The sequence below is a fragment of the Orbicella faveolata genome, unplaced genomic scaffold, assembly GCF_042242905.1.
Source record: "Orbicella faveolata isolate gen_17 unplaced genomic scaffold, um_ofav_v1 contig_48, whole genome shotgun sequence".
Classification (NCBI taxonomy): Eukaryota; Metazoa; Cnidaria; class Anthozoa; order Scleractinia; family Merulinidae; genus Orbicella; species Orbicella faveolata.
Window position 1 is genome coordinate 3,355,862 of NW_028301578.1, and position 20,943 is coordinate 3,376,804.

General features: G+C 39.8%; 2 protein-coding genes across 4 annotated transcripts in view; both read right to left on the bottom strand.

Annotated features, from left to right (window-relative positions):
- Nucleotides 1-4,362: 4,362 nt before the first annotated feature.
- On the bottom strand, nucleotides 4,363-4,797 carry LOC149096001 (neuronal pentraxin-1-like). Its single transcript, XM_089281471.1, has one exon. It carries the CDS (start codon nucleotides 4,795-4,797, stop codon nucleotides 4,363-4,365), a length of 435 nt encoding a protein of 144 aa, XP_089137597.1.
- An 11,659-nt stretch (nucleotides 4,798-16,456) lies between these two features.
- Nucleotides 16,457-20,943, bottom strand: part of LOC149096002 (somatostatin receptor type 2-like) — a 118,706-nt gene continuing 114,219 nt past the window's right edge. For all 3 annotated transcript variants that reach the window (XM_089281009.1, XM_089281011.1, XM_089281008.1), the window contains exon 2: nucleotides 16,457-19,752. In XM_089281009.1, coding sequence (XP_089137135.1) covers nucleotides 18,763-19,749 — 987 coding nt within the window. In that variant the 5' untranslated portion in view covers nucleotides 19,750-19,752 and the 3' untranslated portion in view covers nucleotides 16,457-18,762. The remainder of the gene's footprint in view (nucleotides 19,753-20,943) is intronic.

Sequence of the window (20,943 nt, forward strand, 5' to 3'; positions counted from 1 at the left end):
CGAGCTGCAGCATTCTCCATGATGGTGGTTTAACTGAAACGTTAAAACGGGGCTCAGACAGGCTTGTCTGCTATCACCGTTTCTTTTCCTTCTCTCCATCGACTGGGAAATGAAAGAGACCACAATTGATTCAAGGAATCAAATACAGTCGGCCCTTGTAGACCAACTTGAAGACTTGTACCGATGATTTGGCACCTTTGGCTCACACTAACTCTCAGATGCAAGAGAAAATTACACAAATTGAAGCGGTCTTATCCAAACTAGGACTTAACATCAATACTGGGAAGACACAGATCATAAGGATGAATAACAACTCACATGAGCGCATCACCGTCAATAACCACGACATTGAAGTTGTAACATCCTTGACGAACTTAGGTAGTGCCATAAACTTCGAACTTTATCTAAATCCCCTTCACAGACAACTCGAAGACGCAAAGACGCGACAGTCTTTTTGTTGTGAAGTTTATATGAAATAATTCATATATGAACTGCGGTAGTAAAATTAATTGGAAAATTGGTAAATTGGAAAATTAACTGCGATGATCATTCTTCACTTTCAGTCTTTTTGTTAACAAGCGCTCACTGGCACACTAATTACTATCTACAACAGAATAGATAGTGAGTAGCGTAGCCAATCTGAGAACGGCTTTCTAGAAAGAACGTTTGTAGATTTTTATTAAAACTCCATAGAAATACGGAGATCATGTTTTCTATTTCTTAAATACTATTCTCTCATCGTCTACAGAACGTGACTCCTTCTGCTAAGGGAGAACGCAGCAGTTGTATCATGAATAGCAGTGTTCCTTCAATCATTTATAGGCAACAGCCTTCCCGGAATCGTATGCAAGCATTTTGAGTTCTCCACTGTGTCATACGCATACAACTTTGAGTGTGAGTCTGCAGTAAGTGCCACGTCATAAAAACAACGCCATATTTTTCCAACTTGGTTGTGTTTGCTATCAAACAATGCTCTTAGAGTTGTTCCTCAATCCACTTTTGATGCACTGCCGTAACGGTTTTGACAGTAGTCATCTCTCTTAGCTTGAACTGTGGACACTGAAAAAGAGAATTATAGAACTATGACACACATTGGTGCGTTTTACATAACGTTATTTACATCAGGACAATAGCCCATTTCCGGGTTGCCTTACACCTGTCTATCAAAGTGAGCCCTGGTGCACAGTTATTCATATGAAAATGAATTTAATTTGAATGTGAATGAATCAAATATCAGTTTCATATGAAAGGATGGGCACCAAAACTCACTTTGAGAAAGAGGCTTGAGGTAATTCGGAAATGGCCTGTTGTGGTATTAAGCAGAAACAGCAGCATTACTAACAACAGTCGCCAGAAGAAGTGTAGTTCCTGTGTACACCAGTTAGTACACACGGCCTTAAAGAACCTTATTCTGATATAACTCAGTACTGATGGCAGCTATCGTGCTTCAGAGGACTGTGAACAGGATTTTTAAACTTCAAACAGACTTATTAAACACTACGTCACCATTTTATTTCCTAACGTCTCAACGTTCCAAAATTAGAACAAAGTCTCAATGGGGTGGAGTGCCGTTTTGAAGAGTTACGATCGAATTTTAGGTCATTTGACGATGGACGGCTAATTTTTCGAAATGACGTTTGTAACATGAAATTAAAGCGCAAATTTGCCTGCTATTTTTCATAAAAGGATACAATTTTGCCCATATTTAATTAATCCATTTAGTCCTATTTTTCGCGCGTTAAAAATTAGGTCTTTGGGCTGCAAGTACGAGTCTAATTAGCTTAATTTTATCACCTTTGTTACCGCTGGACGTATTACTAGCCTGCTCCAGAGAATCATTTATAAACAGCATAACTTGAACCTATTTGAGTCAATCCTTTAGTTCTTGAGGATATCTGTGAAATTTCACGGCTAATATTGGCTTGCTCATTTGACGGTTGATGGTAAAAATATTGCGTTTGTAACGGTTGAAGGTTCATGTCTTGGCCATTTGACGGTTGACAGTTAAGCCTACTACAACCCTCCTAGAATCCCAGACCCACCTACAAGCGAGCATGATGAAGGAGTAATGATCTGTACATCTCCAAAGATGTTATTCTTGAAGTTGTACCAAGAGACTACATTTCCACTCACCAATCCACATCACCTCGACATCTGCTTTATTATTTTCTCGGTAATTCTAAAATTCCAAACGTTCACTCGGCTCATGCTACCTTGATATGCCTGGCCAGAATCAAAGCCACCACCTTTAAACAAAACCACACAAAGAAAAGCAATTAGGGAACGCAAATTTTTAAGGACCAACGCATTCATTTCATCGTAGTTAATCGACGGAATAATGGTTTAGAGGCCCGATAAGCATCAAAGAAGCAAACTAACAGGCTAAGATGTATGTTGGAAGGTCCTTGACTCTGCACATCGTTTGTTGTATGATCATAGACTGTGCATTATTACATAACGGCAATGCTTCTATTGGATAGTTGTATCAGCACACCTAGCCACCTTTTGTATTTTGCCAAGTTTTGTGCAGGGTCAACTCCCAAAGTAGCCAAAAAAAAAACATACAGCGAAGAACTTTGCCAGGTTTCATAACCATTTCCCTCTATTAACTATGGTTTCACATACTACATACATACATGAACACTGCAATGTACTGAAATAATTTTTTTGTAGCTGAAGGATGATAAATATCAGTCGACCATTTGTGAATTTCAATCCCTGTTCCTCTAGAACAGGTTTCAAGATCGAGATCATGATAAAGAGTAAGCCAGTATCCTTCTGTTTTCTTACTACTACATTGAGTAGACTCGGGAGCACAGAAAGTACAACAGAGGATTAACATAAACTGAACTGAAAAAAGGTCTAAATAACCCATTTTCAGGCCTTTTGGCTCCACCGTTGACAGCCCAATGAGAAAAAGTGAAGTCAACCCCCACCCCTGTCTCTCAACCCCTAGTAAAAAAATCTCAGTTGCCTTTCATCTGTTACAGGTATCACCACACAATCAATAACCTGTACATGTCTTTCAATGGAAAACTGGTCTAAGATGAAAATGATACCAATACTAAATGGTTACTTAAGAGGTCCTAATTTTGCAATACAGACCGTCCAAACTACTCAAAACATTGCACAAAAGAGAACTGTTTGCTCTTAAGTACAGTCACTAGAATTTTCCTTCATGATAGGCGAAAAAGTGGAATTTTTAAAACCACTTCAAACGAACGACCTGCAAACGGTCGAAAAACGTCAGTGAATTCTTGACTTTTGCACGCGCACTTTTAGCGAGAATGGCTTACAACGACACATAAATTTGTCAGCAGAATTTTGTTTTACACAAGCCGTTATAACAAATACTATTAACTTAATCGGTCCGTATTAGAAAATAATGGTCTCGTTCTTTTTTGTAATTAGCGAGTCGCAGCAAAAAGAAAAAAGAAAAAAGAAAAAAAGAAAAACAAACAAACAAAAAAAGAACGACAGAAAGAAAAAAAGAACTCGACATATATCTCTCCAGAACGGACCTCATGCAAGGTCAATAACAAATAAACCCATCAGCTACTGTACCCAATGAGTCTTGTTCCTGGTCCAGAACAAACTTTCCAATTGCAGCGATTGTCTGACCGGTCTGGTAGTTAGTTACACACGTCGGCTTGATCCCATCTACAAACAAACACGCCTTTCCATCCGTGTTTCTCCATGTCAGGGAGAGGTGATGCCAGCCATTGTCATGCAAACCAGTTGACAAAGTGTAATCTCTAAATGATGAGGCACGGTCAGTCATTGACATGTTTCCCTCAACTTCCTTCCCCGATTTATTACATTGAGCCTGGTTCTCACTTCCCGAGGAACTATCCCCCCTTGAGAAGACCAGAGTAGAGAAGAGTGGATTGAAGTGGAGTGGAGTGGAATGGAGTAGGGTAGGGTAGGTTTTGTTTGATTATTTAGCCATTTTGTTCTAGAACAACAAAACAGGACATAGATTTTTAACAGTTCGGACTGCCGGTATGGGGTACTTACTCTGCAGGCTAGGCTTACAACTGGGTAAGTTGTTCTCGAAGAAACTAATAATTTTTCTGCATTAACATAAAAGCATTTGAAGCCCTTCTGTTATCACACAGCCACTGTCAAGACTTAGGTCTTATTAACCGAGCAGGAGGTCTGTAAGGGAGAATCTTGACCGAGGTCGTGATTACAGACCGAACACAGTGAGGTCTGTGCACACGACCGGGGTCAAGATCCTACCAGTCCTTGTACAGAGCAATAACATAAATTATAATATATATTAAACGCTCCCGACACTATGTTAATTTTATACCAAGAAACTATTATTATAGTCTCTTCCCTATATATAGGATATATATATCATTGAACCACGCATGTACTTTTCTCAGTTACTGCTGTATGGAATTCTCGCTTACCGCGAGAAGTACAAGTTTGCCGTGAAAGGATCTCAGCGTTCCCATGAAAGCCATGTCGAAATGTTCTCCAGTCTACGACATTCCCTAAATCATGAATGCATGACTTTGCCTTTTCCTTTATCACACGATTGGCCATTTTTGTGCTCGATATGTTCAAAGATGCCACTTTTCCTGTGAAGGACTCGCCAACTGTAAATCCTCCGCCGTAAACTCCCTGGGACTGACCAACAACTAGTTTTCCAGGACGAACGCTCAGAGTTTGACTCCAGGCGCTACCGTGAGCCATAAAGGCTCCATCAACGAGTACATCCCAGAGACCTTGAACGTTCTCCAAGCTCACACAGATATGGTGCCACATGTTGTCCACTAAAGGAGCCATATAAATCAATCTGAGGAAAAGATGAAGTTGGATTTTCTTACAATAAGAAGTTCGACCACTGCTCGAGAGTAAATTAAATTTTAGAAATAAGTAGAATTTCATGTACAGGATTGTCACAGATTTATAGTTCGTATTAGTGTGATCGTATGGGTGAGGGTAGTTCTGTAAGAACTGTATGTTGGTGAGTAAACCTCCTCACTAAGCAACCATCAAAATTGATGATTTTTGTCCACACGAAAAATGAGCCTTACCTTTGGTCTTCTACCAAAGTTAGGTGACATTTGTACATTTTCGGACCACACCTCAACCTCAAATCTCTTTTGTCGTCAGGTGTCATGTGAGAAAAGATGGTTGCCCACCCGACAAGAGCACTCTTCATCCAGAAACACAAAGTGAATTGTTGTAACGCTTCGTTAAGTTCACTCTCGATATAACCTGTGGTGCTTTCTTCGGGGAATAGAACTTCGTAATCTTGGGCTGTGTCTAAGTTAATTTGTGAATATGAGCGCTTAGCAGTAATTGCCAACGATTACGAAATAGCCTCTAAATCACAAAATTAATCAAATTTATGCTATCCTTTTACGGCAGTTTTTTAAATAACACATCTTATGGCGATTTTGCTGTAGTTAAGTGCTAAAATTATGGCTCATTACCTTTGCTTGTTCTGCTTATACGAAGTACTTGAAGTGCTTCAATATTTTCGGGGGTGGAGAATACTCCCTATAAAGGACTGACTACACGGGGGGGGGGGGGGCGGGGGGGGGAAGCTCCGCCCTAAAGGGGTCCTTTTTCAGGCTGGTTGTATATAAAAGGGCATAGAAGGGCAGGGTTTCCTCGAGCTGAAGTACACGAAAAGGGTATAGTATGTTCAAAGAGCCTTAGTTTCAAAATCTCTCGTTCAAGGATATTTTTGACGAGGAGGTGCGAAGGCCTTTTTGTTTCTTTTTCTCAGAAACGTAACGGTATTGTTTTCAGTTCAGTGGTGAACTATTTACATAGTGATTTGTAATATCCAATCAGAGTAAAGTTCGTAATCAGTGAGATTAAGCATGACGTTACGTCAAACGACAGAAATGAATCTTTAGCTGTCTGTGCAGTAGAGTAAAAATATTTGTATTTGCAGTGAATAGTAGGAGACATTTTTGTATTTCTGTGTGGTTTATTTAAGGATTAGACGAAAAGAATAAAAAATCAGAGGTAATCTTTGCCGTTTGCCGTCTGATATAAACGTTATCCTTGTACTCTCTACTGTTAATGTAAATACGGTGGAAATTTGGTCATCGCAACAAAATGTGGCGTTCCGAACATTTCAGTTGCTGCTTTATTCGAAAATGGGGAATTACTACTGAGACTCTCGTTTCTCGGTATTAAAATACACAGGAAAACTACACACTGGACTTCTATTCGGATAGTAATAGTGAAAAGGAAGTTTATTTTGGAGGTAGAGAGACCGCCAGACCACGCGATTTGTCCACTAATACGATATTTTAAGCCGATGAAAGCAGTTCGTTTTTTTTAGTTTAACGAAGAAATGGTACTGTTTTCCATTTCAGAGTGATTTATTGACATAGTGGGTGTAAATGTTATCAGCCAGTTACGCTTGTAATTCACAAGGTAAACTTGTTCAACAAAAATAACTTGTTGTTGTTTCGTTTCCTCAGAAACAGTCAAACGAAACGGTATTGTTTTCAGTTCAGGGGTGAACTATTTACAAAGTGGAAGTAATATCCAATCAAAGTAAAGTTCGTAATCTTTCATGTAAATACGGCGGCAAGATTTCAGCCAAAACTGGGTGCATCGCAACAAAATGTGTCATTTGCAACATTTCAGTGAAACTCTCGTTTCTCGGTATTATCTTACACAAGAAAACTGCGAACTGGACTTGAGAGTGATAGTGAAAAAGAAATATATTTTCGAAGTAGAGGCACCGCCACACCACGCGATTCGTCCACCAATGCGATATTTTAAGCCGATGGAAGCAGTTAGTTTTGTGTAGTTCAACAAAGAAATGGTACTGTTTTCCGTTTCAAATGGAAAAATTATGCGTCAAATGCTTTTGCCTCTTAGCTTTATTTAGCCTGACACACAATTTTCGCGAACTTAGCCCTGTTCACTAGGGTTAGTCAGTCGGTAATCTAACTAGGCCCCAATCAATAAAGTCGTTTGGGTTTTAACACACGTTTTAATCTCTTCTCTTAGCTTTCACTGTTACAACGGGCGTGTAATAGCTACTCTGAATGCACGAAATAAATGTTTCTCTTTATACTGTTTCATTAGACAATGTGATTGGTCGTTGCTAGGTGATAATCAGAAAAACGGGTTGATCAAAGTCTGTCACTAAATGTCCATTATCTCTTGACATGATGTCTAGACTTATAATAAAAACCACAAAGAAACACGCACGAAACACGAAGTCTCCGACACAATACTTTGAATTTCTGACAAATTTGGCGGGGCTGGACAGCCCGCTTCCCAAAGCACTTACCCTATTTAAGACCAAAGTCTGCGATTTTTTTAACCTATGTATGGCCTGACCCTTAAATTAACACCCTGTTTCAGGCCTGCCGTACTTCCCTAGTTCAGAATGATGTTAAAAGTATTGTTAATGGCTTTAGTTGCTGGTCTTATCGATAATGATGAAAAAAGTAGCTTGTTCTAAAAATCATACCTCATTCAAGACTAGAGTGCAAAAACCATACCCAGTTTTAGACCAAAATGACCAAAATCGATTCTCTAATTCTGACTAAAATGTCTTAAAAATACATATGTCCCTCTGACGCTGGACATACCTATGTAGCCGATGCAAGGAAGCATCCCCCCCCCTGCCCTAGGGCAGAGTTTAAGAGAAGTATCACAAGTAAATACATTTCGAAGCGCGTTGACTGTAATAACTGGTACATGTGTAGGCAACATAAATTAATGAGCCCTCACACTTTTACAATAGGTTCAGTACTAAACCTCACCTGGACGAAAAACCCAGGCTCTGGCAACAGAGCAGATCAGTGCGGCGCAAAGCGACGCATTAGCACGTATCCCCTCCCCCCCCCCCCCACCCCAGGACTTCTCCTGCACAAGATATCAAAACCCCAGCCTTTCTCAGACTTTGGATATCTTTCCGGAAATGAAACACTATTTCTTTCTGAGGAATTGCCGGTTTTCACATGACGTCACTAAAATTCAAACTACAAAACTATTGATCTTCCTGAGATTTTACTTTAATAATGTTTAAGAGCAGCTGAAAACTAATATTCATAGAAAGTTTTGCTCCGAATGGGTTCTTGGTTTTGTGATAGACTGCGCTTGGATTTCTAAGCTTTTGCGTGACGCGGCATTTACATGACGGCGAAGAGAGCTGTCATGTTGGTTAAAAAAGTGACTTATTGTGGGGAATTTGGCTATCTGAACAATTCTTGTATTAGAAAAAGTATTATTTTAATGTTTTAGAGTTCCTCGAGGGATAAATGCACGCTTTTGTAGCAAAACTCAGTGACAGATGTTTCTGTTGGTTTCCGGCCGCCATGTTGGTGCCCATCCGGATGGGCACCAACATGGCGTCTCCATACAAATCTCTGTAAATTTAGGCAAAACGTTTTTCCCCATATCTTGCATAAGAAAAATTGTTGTGACCTGAATCTTGGCGAGAGTCTTGGCATATTTACCTTCTTTCTTTTCTCAGATTCTGGACTTTATCTGTTCAACAGTTTTGATTTTATTTTAATCTATTTTTTATGGCGTGACACTGAAAACCATTAATAGCTTCTTGTTGGGTTTTTAAATTATATCCCCCGAGGCTCACGAACGACAACAGAGCCAAGGCTAAATAAGATTAATTAACTTAGCTTATATCAACAAACCCATGGGAAAAGCTAAGCAGGATTTTTCTTTTACTTACTGGTCTAGTTCTGACATTTGTCGCCCATTCTCCCGTCAACACAAACACATTTGTACCCAGATCCCTCCATGTAAGAATCTTCACACGTTCCGTTATTTATGCAAGGTGATGAAGCACAGGCACTGGGTACCTAGAAATGATGACGAAGATTTTCAAGGATTGATGAGGTTGAACTTTTGATCAGTGACAAGCGTTTACAATGTATGAAATGCCAAGTAAAGAAGCGTGCAGAAGTGTAAGGGATTCAGTGATTTCAACCAATGAGCTCATGAGAAGGAACAAATTATAGAAGAAAATAGCTTGCATAAGGCTGATTAGATTTCTACATCAGCTAGGTGTAAAAGGACGTTTGACTGAAGCGAAGTAACTGCAATGACTGGCGGATTTCCACAGGATTAGAAATTCTGAAACTGTAACTAACCTTTGAATTGAAGAGAGCTTGCTGGGTCATGGTTAACGTTGTTGTCATGGCCACCAGCATCCACCGGCTGGCCTGGAAGGCTGATTGCTCAGGTCCAGGCTCAGTATTATAAAAGTTGCGTTCAAGAGAATTTCCCTGTAAGGACAAGAATTACTTACGTTTCTTCTTGTCCCATAGTAGGAGTAACCAGCTTTCCCCGTCAAATTAGCGCACTTGCAGTCTTTTTTTTCACTGTTCAGTTCACAATCATGGAGCTCTCTGTTTCCTTCCTCGTAGTTGTACGAAACACACCGCAGGCTACTCAGGCATTCGAACGCGCAGTCGATACGCGTGGGGACCTGGGACTTAGAAATCACATGACCAGCAAGGACATAACCTGCATAATTACAGTAGACTTCGTGAAGTAAGCACAACATTAGGCACCTTAAGCAACAGACGTCGCCGGCCTGACGACGGCAACCGGAAACGTGACATTTCTTTCGAGACTTCACTGCGCATGTACAACACGTTATGACTTGACGTTGCCATGAGGTCGAGAACGTGAGAACGTGGGGTTTCACGTCGCGACGAAAACGTGAGTACTTAATCTTTTGTTTTCATCCCTTTTAGCTTACTTTTGTGCTGTTTTGGCGCGAACCAAGGTAAAGTTGCATAATGATTGCCTTTATGCTTAAAACAATGTTCTGGAAGTATTCCTGGACTCATTTTTTCGTAACTGAAAAACTGTTTTTCGCATGTCAAACTAGCCTTCAGCGAAAAGGTTGCTTTCATCCAACGTAATGCCGCTTACTATAATTGTTTTTTTTTTTCAGATTTTCTCAACGTATAATCGGTAGATTGCTATGGCTTGAAATAACATTGATTTTTATTTTGGCAATCCCCTCGTGTTGGTATTTCATTTAACATAGAGGCTTTTTTAATCGACTCGATGAATTTTATATTCGAACAGTGTGTGCATGTATTTTTTTAACGTTTACAAGAGCTGACAAACTTCGCGCTATCAAATTGTCTCGCCTGGATTTTATTTCTTGTACATACAAGATTATTGCATCCTTCGCAAATAGAATGCTGGTTACGATTCTTTATCAAAAGAGCTGGTAAAACTCCTGTATTTGAGCGGCCGATCAATGTGTCGAATGAAAAACGCAGTGAGCTAAGATTTTGTTCAAAATCTATGTTTAGCAATAAAATCTATGTTTAGCACAACAAGGTGTGTGTGTAATTTTGGCAGTCTAAAAATACACCTGTTTTTTTTTTTTTCTCAATGAGCGGTGATACAAGCTTTGGTTAAAAATCACAATTAATTGCTTTAGCAATACACGTTTTACACGTAAAATAATTTTTGCTCTTTACATTTGACATTTCAAAGCAGGCAAAATTTATAAACTTAAATTGTTTCGTTATTTTTCGCAATGATTCTACATCTCTTAGTAAAACATGAATAGTATAAGGTTTAATTCCATCAAGTTATTTTTCAACTATAGTTTATTTTCAACTCGTAGATGGAGTGGACAGAACAAAAAGATTTCATGCTATCCCGAGAAATAACTTGCTGTCGCGACCGCAACCTGAAGCCGTTCTAGCCCCAGTTTCTTATCGGTCGTCACGTCGCCGTCGTGTACGAAAACGTCTGTTGCTGAAGGTGCCTAATATCGCCAAAGTGCAAACGGCCTACTATTACGGGGCTAAATGACGTCCCGTCTATACATCTAAGGGCCTTTCCATGTAAGATAATGGACGACGCTTGCTAGCAAATCGTTTGTTTGTCTTGCACCTTCATTGGACGTAATGATGTCCTCGGGCAGACTTCCTTTACACAGCAGTTATAGAGCGCTAATCGGTCGACTCCCCCTCAGAGTCACCGCGCGAACTGAAATTCAGACGAGTGTAGCCTGGGTTAAACTTAACACCAATTAAGGAAAAGGGGGCGGGGGGGGGGGGGGGAGGGGTGGTGGCGATAAATAATGAAAAAAATAGATGAACAAATAAAACATGCAGCAAGAAGTTCTCTTCATTTCAAGCTAGGTAAGATTTACAAGCTGCTGCCAGAGGGAAAGCAAAAAACACAGAAAAAAAGAATGAAAAAAAAAAGAAAATAGCGCATGATTTATTTAACAATTTTTTCATTAATCCAGACATATACTTCAACGGAATGAGACTGGATGATCCAGAAAGGCCGGAAAATGAACGTGTCTAATTACCGTCGATCTTTCTAAAACATCAGGAGTCAAACTAGGGTATTCCATGATCATTTCAGACATTCTGTGACAATATATGACCGAATTTATCAAAACCGTGTTACCGTGTTAAGACTTTGCACCAAAATATAGCGGGCAGGTTTTTGGAAAACGGTCAGATGTGTAGATAGCAACGCCCCCCCCCCCCCCCCCCCTCCCTGTTAGCGGTCTGTGCTAAAATGTTCCTGCCAAATGAAGTATACAAATAATAGCATTTGTTATATGTCAGCTTGTTTTGTGAATATTAGTTTGAAAACCAGCATGGGTAAGAAGCAAACTCCGGAACCTAATTTGTTTCATGAATGGGTTTTGAGCAAAACAGGAATGTTGATTATCTCTCGGGTGACAACTACAACCAGCTAAACAATTTAAGCCGCTAAAGCATGAATAGTTTATGATAAGCAAGAGTAGTTCTAACGTAAACTCCGTTGAGAAATTATTCACCCCTGTTGCAAGTTATTTCGTTAGTGTGATTAACCACCTAGCCGTGTGTTGACTCCAGTTTTGTCGGCTAAGGTTGAAGTTATTTGTTCCATCCAGTTGGAAACCAAAACAACATTAATTAAAATTACTAAATTTATATACTAATATTCTGTATGTGTTTGCCTAAAACTTAGAAATTTATATATTTTTTGGACAAATTTGTAAAAGCTTCGAAACTAATTTAACACTGTCTGACAGAATTTTCCATTGATCTCTATCTTATGCGTAACCCGTATTTCGCTCTTCATGTATATTTGTATCGAGCACTCCAACGATCGTGTGAATACACGTTTATTTTTCGTTAAATATATTTCGTTGTTGAAATATTGGGAATCGTAGTTTGAATATTTCAAGCCAAGACAGAATTTTTTCCCAGCAAAGAAGTTCTTAAAACAACGGAAATTAGAATTTGACTAAATTCGCGAACAAATATTTTTCAGTCCATTGAATTTTTTTTCCACTCACAGATCGTTGTTAGGCTAGAATATGCTAGAAAGTGGATCCGACATACAGTTCTGTACTTAAGCTCTATCCTGCAGAAATGTCCACTGTAGCAAATTTTAACGTTGTTCCCCCTCAGGCTGTATAAAGGAAGAAAAAGTAAAATGGAACTTCTTACCCTTAATGTGAATGTCAAAGTTCCCAAACCTATTGCACAGGCCTCGGTACGGCGAGAATTCTGCCAGCGTAAATATCACTTGAAGAATGAATAACCCAAGTGCTATCTTGTTCATTGTTTCGCCTTAACAAGGTCACGATTTAATTTCACTGATGAGCATTCATTTTCTGCGCTGCTCTAGTTTGGCTTGACCCTGATCGAAATTACGTAGCATAAATTATACACATCATTTGTCAAAGTAAAAACAGAAATTTGAATTAAATCTTCGATTGTATTTAGAGAACGTTTTGTTTGGTAAAAATAGCAGGAATTATTTATGACTTTGGCTTCGTTCATAAATTATGAAACCAGCGCTACTGGAACTAATTCCGAAGAATAGTCACAAACGGCGCACTTTATTGATGAATTTGTTGGAAACACTACATTCCGCTTAGACCTCCTCTGAAGATTATCAGGTCCGTCAGATTTGCATTTCTCAAAAAAAACAAACAAACAAAGAAAACAAACAAACAAATAAACAAACAAACAAAAAAACAAAGCAAAACTAATAAACATTGTGGAACATTTTTTGGGGTTAATCTTGAGTCATTCTTCACGAAATTTTGAAAGTAGGATTCTTTCAAATAAATTACATTATTTGAATCATTAAAATCTTGGAGTGGTTTACTCTTGATGGGTGTACAGTGGAACCTTCGTTTTAACGAAGTCGCTGGGGACCGGCCAAATTTGTTCGTTAAATCGAGGGTTCTTTATATCGAAAACCTCGATATAACGAATTTGATCGCATGAGGGGAAACGACCAAAATGTTCGTTATATCGAGGTCATAGTTAATGATTGATTTGTAACACAGGTGACTTCTGTCACGCAATTCAATGCAATTTTCGTCACCCAGAAGTGCCCCGTTTTGAGATGCAATTCATTAAGCATGGTGGCTTTCAGTATCAATTATTTTCACTTTTGAGCTGACGAGCAGCTTTTGTTTACAAAAGAGCGATACTTTTAGAGTAGCGATTTAAAAATGTTGCAACATAGAGGTTATACAGAAAATTGTCTATGTAAACAAGGGAACATTGTAATTCGTTAGATCGAGGTAGATTTTACGTTTGGGCTTCCGGATTATGTTCGTTATATCAACGAATCCGTTATATCGAGGTTCTATTCCATACATTTTACTGTAACTTTGGCCGGGACATAAAATATCGCTCGTTATATCGAGGACTTCGTTAAATAGAGATTCGTTAAATCGAGGTTCCACTGTAGTAATGCTTTGGTCAGACATAAAGGATACAGTAAGGATACTCCAGATGAAACAGTACAAACAAAACAAGAAGAAACTGCATAGTCGTATAGTTGTATACGAGAGTCAATAGTGGGTTGGTTTACCTTCTAACCAGATGAAAATTGATTAAAGAGGAACGAGGCACGAGAGCACTGCACGTGAAGAACGTCGATCTACGAGAGTCGCGCATACGACTGGAGTTGGACAAGAAATTGGTGCGATTATTTAAGTGTTCTTAAGTCCTGGTCAAACGGCGCCTGACAACCGCCGCTAACTATCATGAACTGTCATCGATTATCACTATCACTCATTTTTAATTCCTTAATTGCCAAAAGCCACCACTTTTGTCTTGACCTTTACGCTGCTTGCTTTGAAAATAGACGCGCGCCTGGCTTGCGTCACACCCTCCAGGGGCATGGGCCACCTACAAGAGTTCTCCAGAGGTCTCTGTCCTGGGCGTTCCTCTCGAGCTGACTCCAGCTCAGCCCCCAGTGTCCTGATGTCTGCTTCAAGTTTCCAACACCGCGAGTTCCGTGGTCGTCCACCCTTGCTCTTGCTCTAAGGGTTCCGAGACAGAGCTTGCCTCGTGATGCTGGTTAGGGGTTTGCGGAGAATGCGGCCTATCTATCTCCAACGTCTCTTCAAGATCTCAGCATCATCAGGCATCTGGTTGGTTCTTTGCCACAAATCACTGTTGGACGTCATTCGTCCCTGCAAATAGAATCTTCGAGGGTGGGGGAGTACAAAATCTGAACCACTCACGAAAATCTCGAATATTCTCGCTTGGGTGAGACACAGGGAACGCAAGACGAAATTTGGTCAGATTAGCATGCAACAAGATTTGACAGAGAGCGATCGGAAGAGAGAGTTTGGCGCGGGTTGCAGGCTCGGATTTTCTCTCCAGCGGACGAACGTCAAGTTTCTGAGCTTTTGATGTTTGCAGTTTGTAGGTGTCTAATGTAGTAGAGGGATTAATCATATGTCGTCTCAGCCGGAACAATGGCGGACACATTTTTTGTCGCAAGTTGATAGTTGTCAATCTCGACCGATTTTTCATTACGAGAATGAAACGAAAATTTTCTAGGAGCTTCTAGTGAGATGTCTAGGCCAGTCATTTACCAATTCTCAATTGCGGGTAAGCTTTTGTTTTTGGTTTTTTTTTACATCGGAACTAGTCAATAGAAATCATGCTATGTTGAAAACGTTTGTTTATCACACTCGCTTGATATGGATATTCTTTTGGTCGTTTGCGGGGAAACAAGGATCAGTCACCTTCACCGTACCCAACTACTTCATACTAAGGAGCGCATAAGGCCTCAAGAACAAGGATCAGTATCGTGGATTATTTTTACGTGAAACTTTAGTTCGATAGTAGCACTTTAAGAAATGGGCGGGCCCCGCCGTTTTAACGGTCAAAGTCTGACTTGAAGTTGGGGCCCTTTGTTGGATTTGTTAGATGTTCGCGGGAGTTGATGGTGTGATTTTTACCGGTTTCTACCCTTTTTTATCACGATAAGTGCATGCTTTTATGGCTTGCTTTGTTCCCTTTATATCTTAATGTTTTCTTGTTAATTTGTTTTTGTAGAGGGTATGTCATCCGTTTGTTAATTGGCCGATGTTCAGAATTATTGGATCCTGCATTGAATACTTGTTCATGAAAGATACCATCTTAAGCATTTACAGTGAATTTTCGCTATGATAATCATGATCACTGCCTGTCTTGAGTTGTTATCTCAAACAGAAATTTACTACTCTAGCTTACTCTTGGATGTTATTGTTCAATCATTTATGGCTGATTATCTTTGATATTTCTTTAGTACAGTTATTTTTGATTTTTTTTCCCTTTTACATGGCCTTGCATTTACTGCGAACCTAGGAATGGACACTCGGAGCAAATACAAGTTACATCTGACACCTAAGCACGAGGTGAAGAGAAATCTCTAACTGCCATGAGTTTGAACATTGATATTCCCAGTAGCAATGTCTGAGGCAAATCATCATTAGGCCATTTAATTACATTTAAAACGTTCAAAGAAGTTGAGCATGACTAAATCGTGTTTGTCACGTTGTCTACAAAATAGATACATACAGTACATTGGATTTGTAAGCTGCTATTTTGGAAGAGCATCGCTTATGAATCCTTCTTGATTTAGAAAATAGAGCGAGTGAAATTCGATTATTCAAGCTTTACACAAGTTTTTAGTGACAAAAAATTGCTTTGTTTCGAATTATTTAACTCTTTTCTTCGTAGGTTTCACTTCTTAGCTCTCGTGGCGTCAAACGACAAAATAACATCTGTCAACAAGCATTTTGTTGGCCGGTGATGCACCGATCTACTTCATACACAACTTGAGATACCGTATGTATCTAAGAAAGAAAATGCTGAAGTTAGGTTCAATTCCGGAAAGTTAAGATCGAATTCGAATATGTCAGAAGCGGCAATAACGTTCCGTTCAGCCGTAGAGATTCCTAAAATAGGTTGTTCGGCACTGAAAATGGCGGCTTTCGATTACAAGGCATCTACAGCTGTCACTTGGTCTGCGAAAGATTTAATGTGGATGTCTTTCGAGATTTCTTTCAGTATCGGAAGCTAGCAAACCTTCTATAAGTCATATTTCCATATCACCTTCAGGACACGGAGGCGTTTGCAGCTCGCTTAGCAGAATGCATGTGAAACGCCTCCTGGAACACGCGAGGGCACACACAGTAAATTCGCTGGAAACGATAGCCATTTATTTACTTCTTTTAATATCCATTATCAACACATATTAAAACTGCATGAGCGCACGTAAGCACAGCCGCAGTTGGAATCAGAAACGTTGGTGGTTATCGTAGGGATAAACCATGTCTTTATTTTTAATTCGTTATGCACATCATGTCATCAGCAGCTATAAACAACATGTAATATATCAGACAAAAAAGACCGCATCTGACCACATATCCAAACACCAATCGTGCAAAAGAAGAGTTAAAATAGATGCATAGCGGAGTATTTTTGAGGAACTTCGAGGCGTTTGGAAATGTGGTCAAACACTGTCTTGATTCTTTGATTTACATTTTCGATCGACACCAAAATTTAGGAGAAAACGGAGAAATAAAATCGTAAAAATCTATGCTAATCAAGATCAGATATGCAAAAACCGTCACCTGTAATTGCAAAATTAGGCATTTACTTGTACTGACTATTCTAGTATTTTATTTGACATTTAACTAAAACGAACGCTTTTGAAAACAAGCTAGATGAGACACGGATTAAGACTATTTGTAGTTTTTCTTCGAATGTCGTAAAACAACAAAACTAAAGTAGTCACTCCAGTGAACCAATTAAAACTCAAAGCCAAGACACGTAGCCGACTTAAAAGGCGGGAAAAGGCCTTCGAGGGTGTCATGCTTGGTTTTAGCTTTATTTCTGATTGGATGACAAAGTTCCGCGAGGTTTTTACCCCAGTAGTTGTCCGCTGAGTAATATCTCTCTATCTGTTATTACTCGGGCTTCCGTAGGAAAGCCCGAGTCATAAAATGCAAGCGTTTTGGTCGCCAAAAGAGGGTCATAGTCCCAGGTGTTCCATGCGTAGACCATGGAAACTGGGGACGAGAAACGCGGCATTGCTAGCTCTTCGTGACAGAATCCGGTGTTTTGCGAAGGAAGTTTTGGCAAGAATCGCGCCTTATACGTTCATCTCACATACAAGGATGTCGATCGTTTTCAGAAAGGGTCGGTCCACGAATTATATTGCTTGAAAGCCAGCCAGGTAAGCAAACTTCACGCTCGAAACGTTCTCGTGAGATAACAACTGAGCCGATTGCGGTATGAGTTCAATCTACGAAAACACTGGCAAAAAATAGGCAGTCCCATATAAATGAGAGTCTTTTTCATACTCCTGCCTTGATTCAATAAAAATATGTAGCTTGAATATTTCTTCATAAACTGCGTTAAGGGTCGCAGATTCTTGGAAGTTATTCGCAAAGTACACAACTTGAAAGTTTATGCAAATTATGTGCAATGCAATTTAAGCCTGGTCACAGGACTGTTGTTTTCGCAAAGGAGTTTATCATGATTCGTTTTGGCTCTCTCGAAAGGGATTATTCGCTCTCCAAAGGAGATATGACTCTTGAATAGGGTTTAAGATCGCAACACGGCAAAGATGTTCAGCTACACAATTTGCTCGGATCGCCACGACAAGTAAACAAACTTCGTACAATTTCTGCCAGCATGTACAAAGTAATCGCCATAAGTTGTAAAAAAACCTCGAAAATTCTTTGCAAACAACTTCTCCATCAATGCGTAGACAGCTGTGCTTCATTCTTAAACCAAAATGGTTTAAACTCATAACTAGCGATAGGATGAGGAGGATACTCAACGAAGCAACTTGAATAGTAAATATCTAAGCTGAACTCTTGTGCTAAAAAATCCTGATTCTTTAATTTCCTTTTATTGTGTCCGATACGCGTTTTCGTAAAGTAAGATTTGATACTGTGGTACGAAGCCCGAGTAAACGCTCTTAGAGCGTCTAGTTAGGATAGTAAAATGCTTCGCTGGGTAGCGCTCCTGGAGCACCCCTCCTTCTTGAAACGTTTTTCAACTAAGAGACTAATCTCTTGCAAATGACACTGTTTAAACTACTGGTAATGAACACTTGTAAACGAATGAGGGTACATGCCATGTCAGGTGTGTACCGCACTTGCTTTAGCGCGAGACTTAAGATACAGCTATCGACAAATTCGACATAAACTTAACAGCATCCAATCACAGTGAGTATTTATGGTAAGGAGCGTTATTAGTAACGAAATAAGACGAAAGCAAATTCGTCAAGAACAAACGAGCACTGGTATTTACACTTAAGCTTCTACCCAGGAGTTCTTGGAAGTACCCACTTTGGATGAAGGACAAACTATATAACTTAGATTTTCGTTTCCAGCGTGTAGTTCTTTGTAGAACTCGCTTGGGTTGAAAAACAAACTATTATTTACATTTTGGGTTTTAGCAAAGCGTTCTTTGTGCAACTCCCTTGGAGTGAAGAACGAACTGTTATTTACAATCTGGCTTCCAACACGGATTTCAGTGTGGAACTCCCTCTGCTTCTTCTGGTGGTGGTTAAGGTCACTTGTCCTCGACGAGTGATTTCCTCGTGGCGGCATAGGATCATGTTTTTGAAAGCTGCTTTCATCTTTCCGTTCAGACCAATATACAACCACGGGTTTATGGCGCTGTTAGCCTGGCTGAACCAGTAGCAAATATAGATAATTACATAAGGATCCCACATCGCTCCAAGCCCACTCACGCCCATGCTCACACCTTCGTCCATCTGATAGACGTGCACTGGAAGCCAGCAGAGTGCAAACACCACCACAATAATGATGAACATTCGGATGACTTTCTTCTTAGGGATTTCCTGTTCTCGTTGATTTTCACTTACGTTATGATCCACAGGCACTTCATGGAACCACAGTTTTCGAGCAACTTGGGTGTACAGAACTGAGATGACAGCGAGGGGCAGGAGGAAGCCGACAGCAAAAAAGTAAGCATAGAAGGGCAAAATCAGAGATTCCTCAATTCGACATTTGCCTCGGATTAGCTTGAAAGCAACTGGTACGATTGACATCAAGGCCATGGATGAGATCCAAATAATTGGCGTAATGATCTTAGGCTTCCTGAACCAAATGCTCCGCCGGAAAGGATGCACAACAGCAAAGTATCGATCAAATGCTATTACAGTAAGGCAGAAAATGGAGGTGATCGTCGAGACATAAACAGCATAGTAGAGAAACCTGCAGGTAAAAACCTGAAGAAACTCAGAGCTTCCAAAGACATAAAAGTGAGTAATGCTGACAGGCATCTGAAACACAACAACCATCAAATCAGCCACCGCCATGTTAACAAACATGAAACTTGTCAGATTTCTTGTTCCTGGTTTCTTCCACACGATGTAGATCAGCAGTGTGTTACCAACCAAGGCTACGAGCATTGTTATCGCATAAAGTACGGTCAGAGACAGTACGATGGCGTCATGGTTTGTCATGTTCTGTGAATTAAAACGAAACAAAAAATGTTCTCAAAGTGAAAGAACCTCTTAAAACTAAACGTTTTAAGGTCGAAAACACAAAAAAGTAATTTTTACGGTGGTTTTGAAATGTTGCGAGTTTTTACTTAATCCCAGTGGTGGTGGATGTTTACTACTCTCTACGACACAGGTGGACGGTGATGGTGGGAGGGGGTGGTTATTCACCTTCTTACCACAGGACCCTCGTTTCATTTCCGCGCGCTTCCAGGAATATTGTTTACAATGTTAGCCTAATTAGCATAAGGCACCAGTTTCTGATCAAGCTACAAAGATATCATTTCTGAATATTAGAAGTACATGACATGATTAGCAGTAAGTTGAACCGATGTATTAAATACAGTCTTGTTTGAGAAGGTTTTAAATAATTAATATTTTACAGAGTACTTTGGTTCATTAGAACATTTACCACCCAGATTTTCTGTAGTTTTTGAAAGCAAATACCTCCTTCAGTATCACAGCCAAGTAGTTAAACATTCACCAATCACTAGGTCTCGCAAGCTCTTTTAAACGTTCCAGTACGTTTCATCTGAATATAATTCACTGTCTTTGGAAAGTCTGCTAAGTAAAGAGATGTGAAGTGTGATGAAAGGTCTTTTAACGGGCTGCGACGAAAATGTTACAAATTATTTCGAATAACGAGACAGAAGCGCAGCTAACAGTACTGTTCTTGGTCCAAACTCTGCCACGACTGATCGATAAACTAAAATCAAAGTGGAACTGTCATTAATTCGTAGATATGGATGTAGCCACTGATTTCCCTTTCCCGGAGGCGTTTGAAAGCGCCGCACAGATAAATGAATAGCTTAAAATAACGAAATTCAATGGTGCATTTTGCAAAAAATTCAAACTTCTAATTGATAGATTTTCTTCATGTTCTCGCCAAACGTGGAAAATCGGTAGAGAAAATGATCCACCACAAGACAAATGGGGTCACCGAACGTTCAAGATCGTTAAATATCCAGGCAAAGCTATAGCAATGGTCATCTGCCCTGTCATTGTTTATATTATTAGTTAGCGCGCGCATCGATGCATGACGTGGCGTGTGAATTTGCGCGTGCGGTAAGGATGCGCAGAAACAATTATCGCGAACGTCCTTAAGGTATCATGGTAGGTGGATTTTTACGAAAAATGCGAAAATCTCTCTCTTTTTCT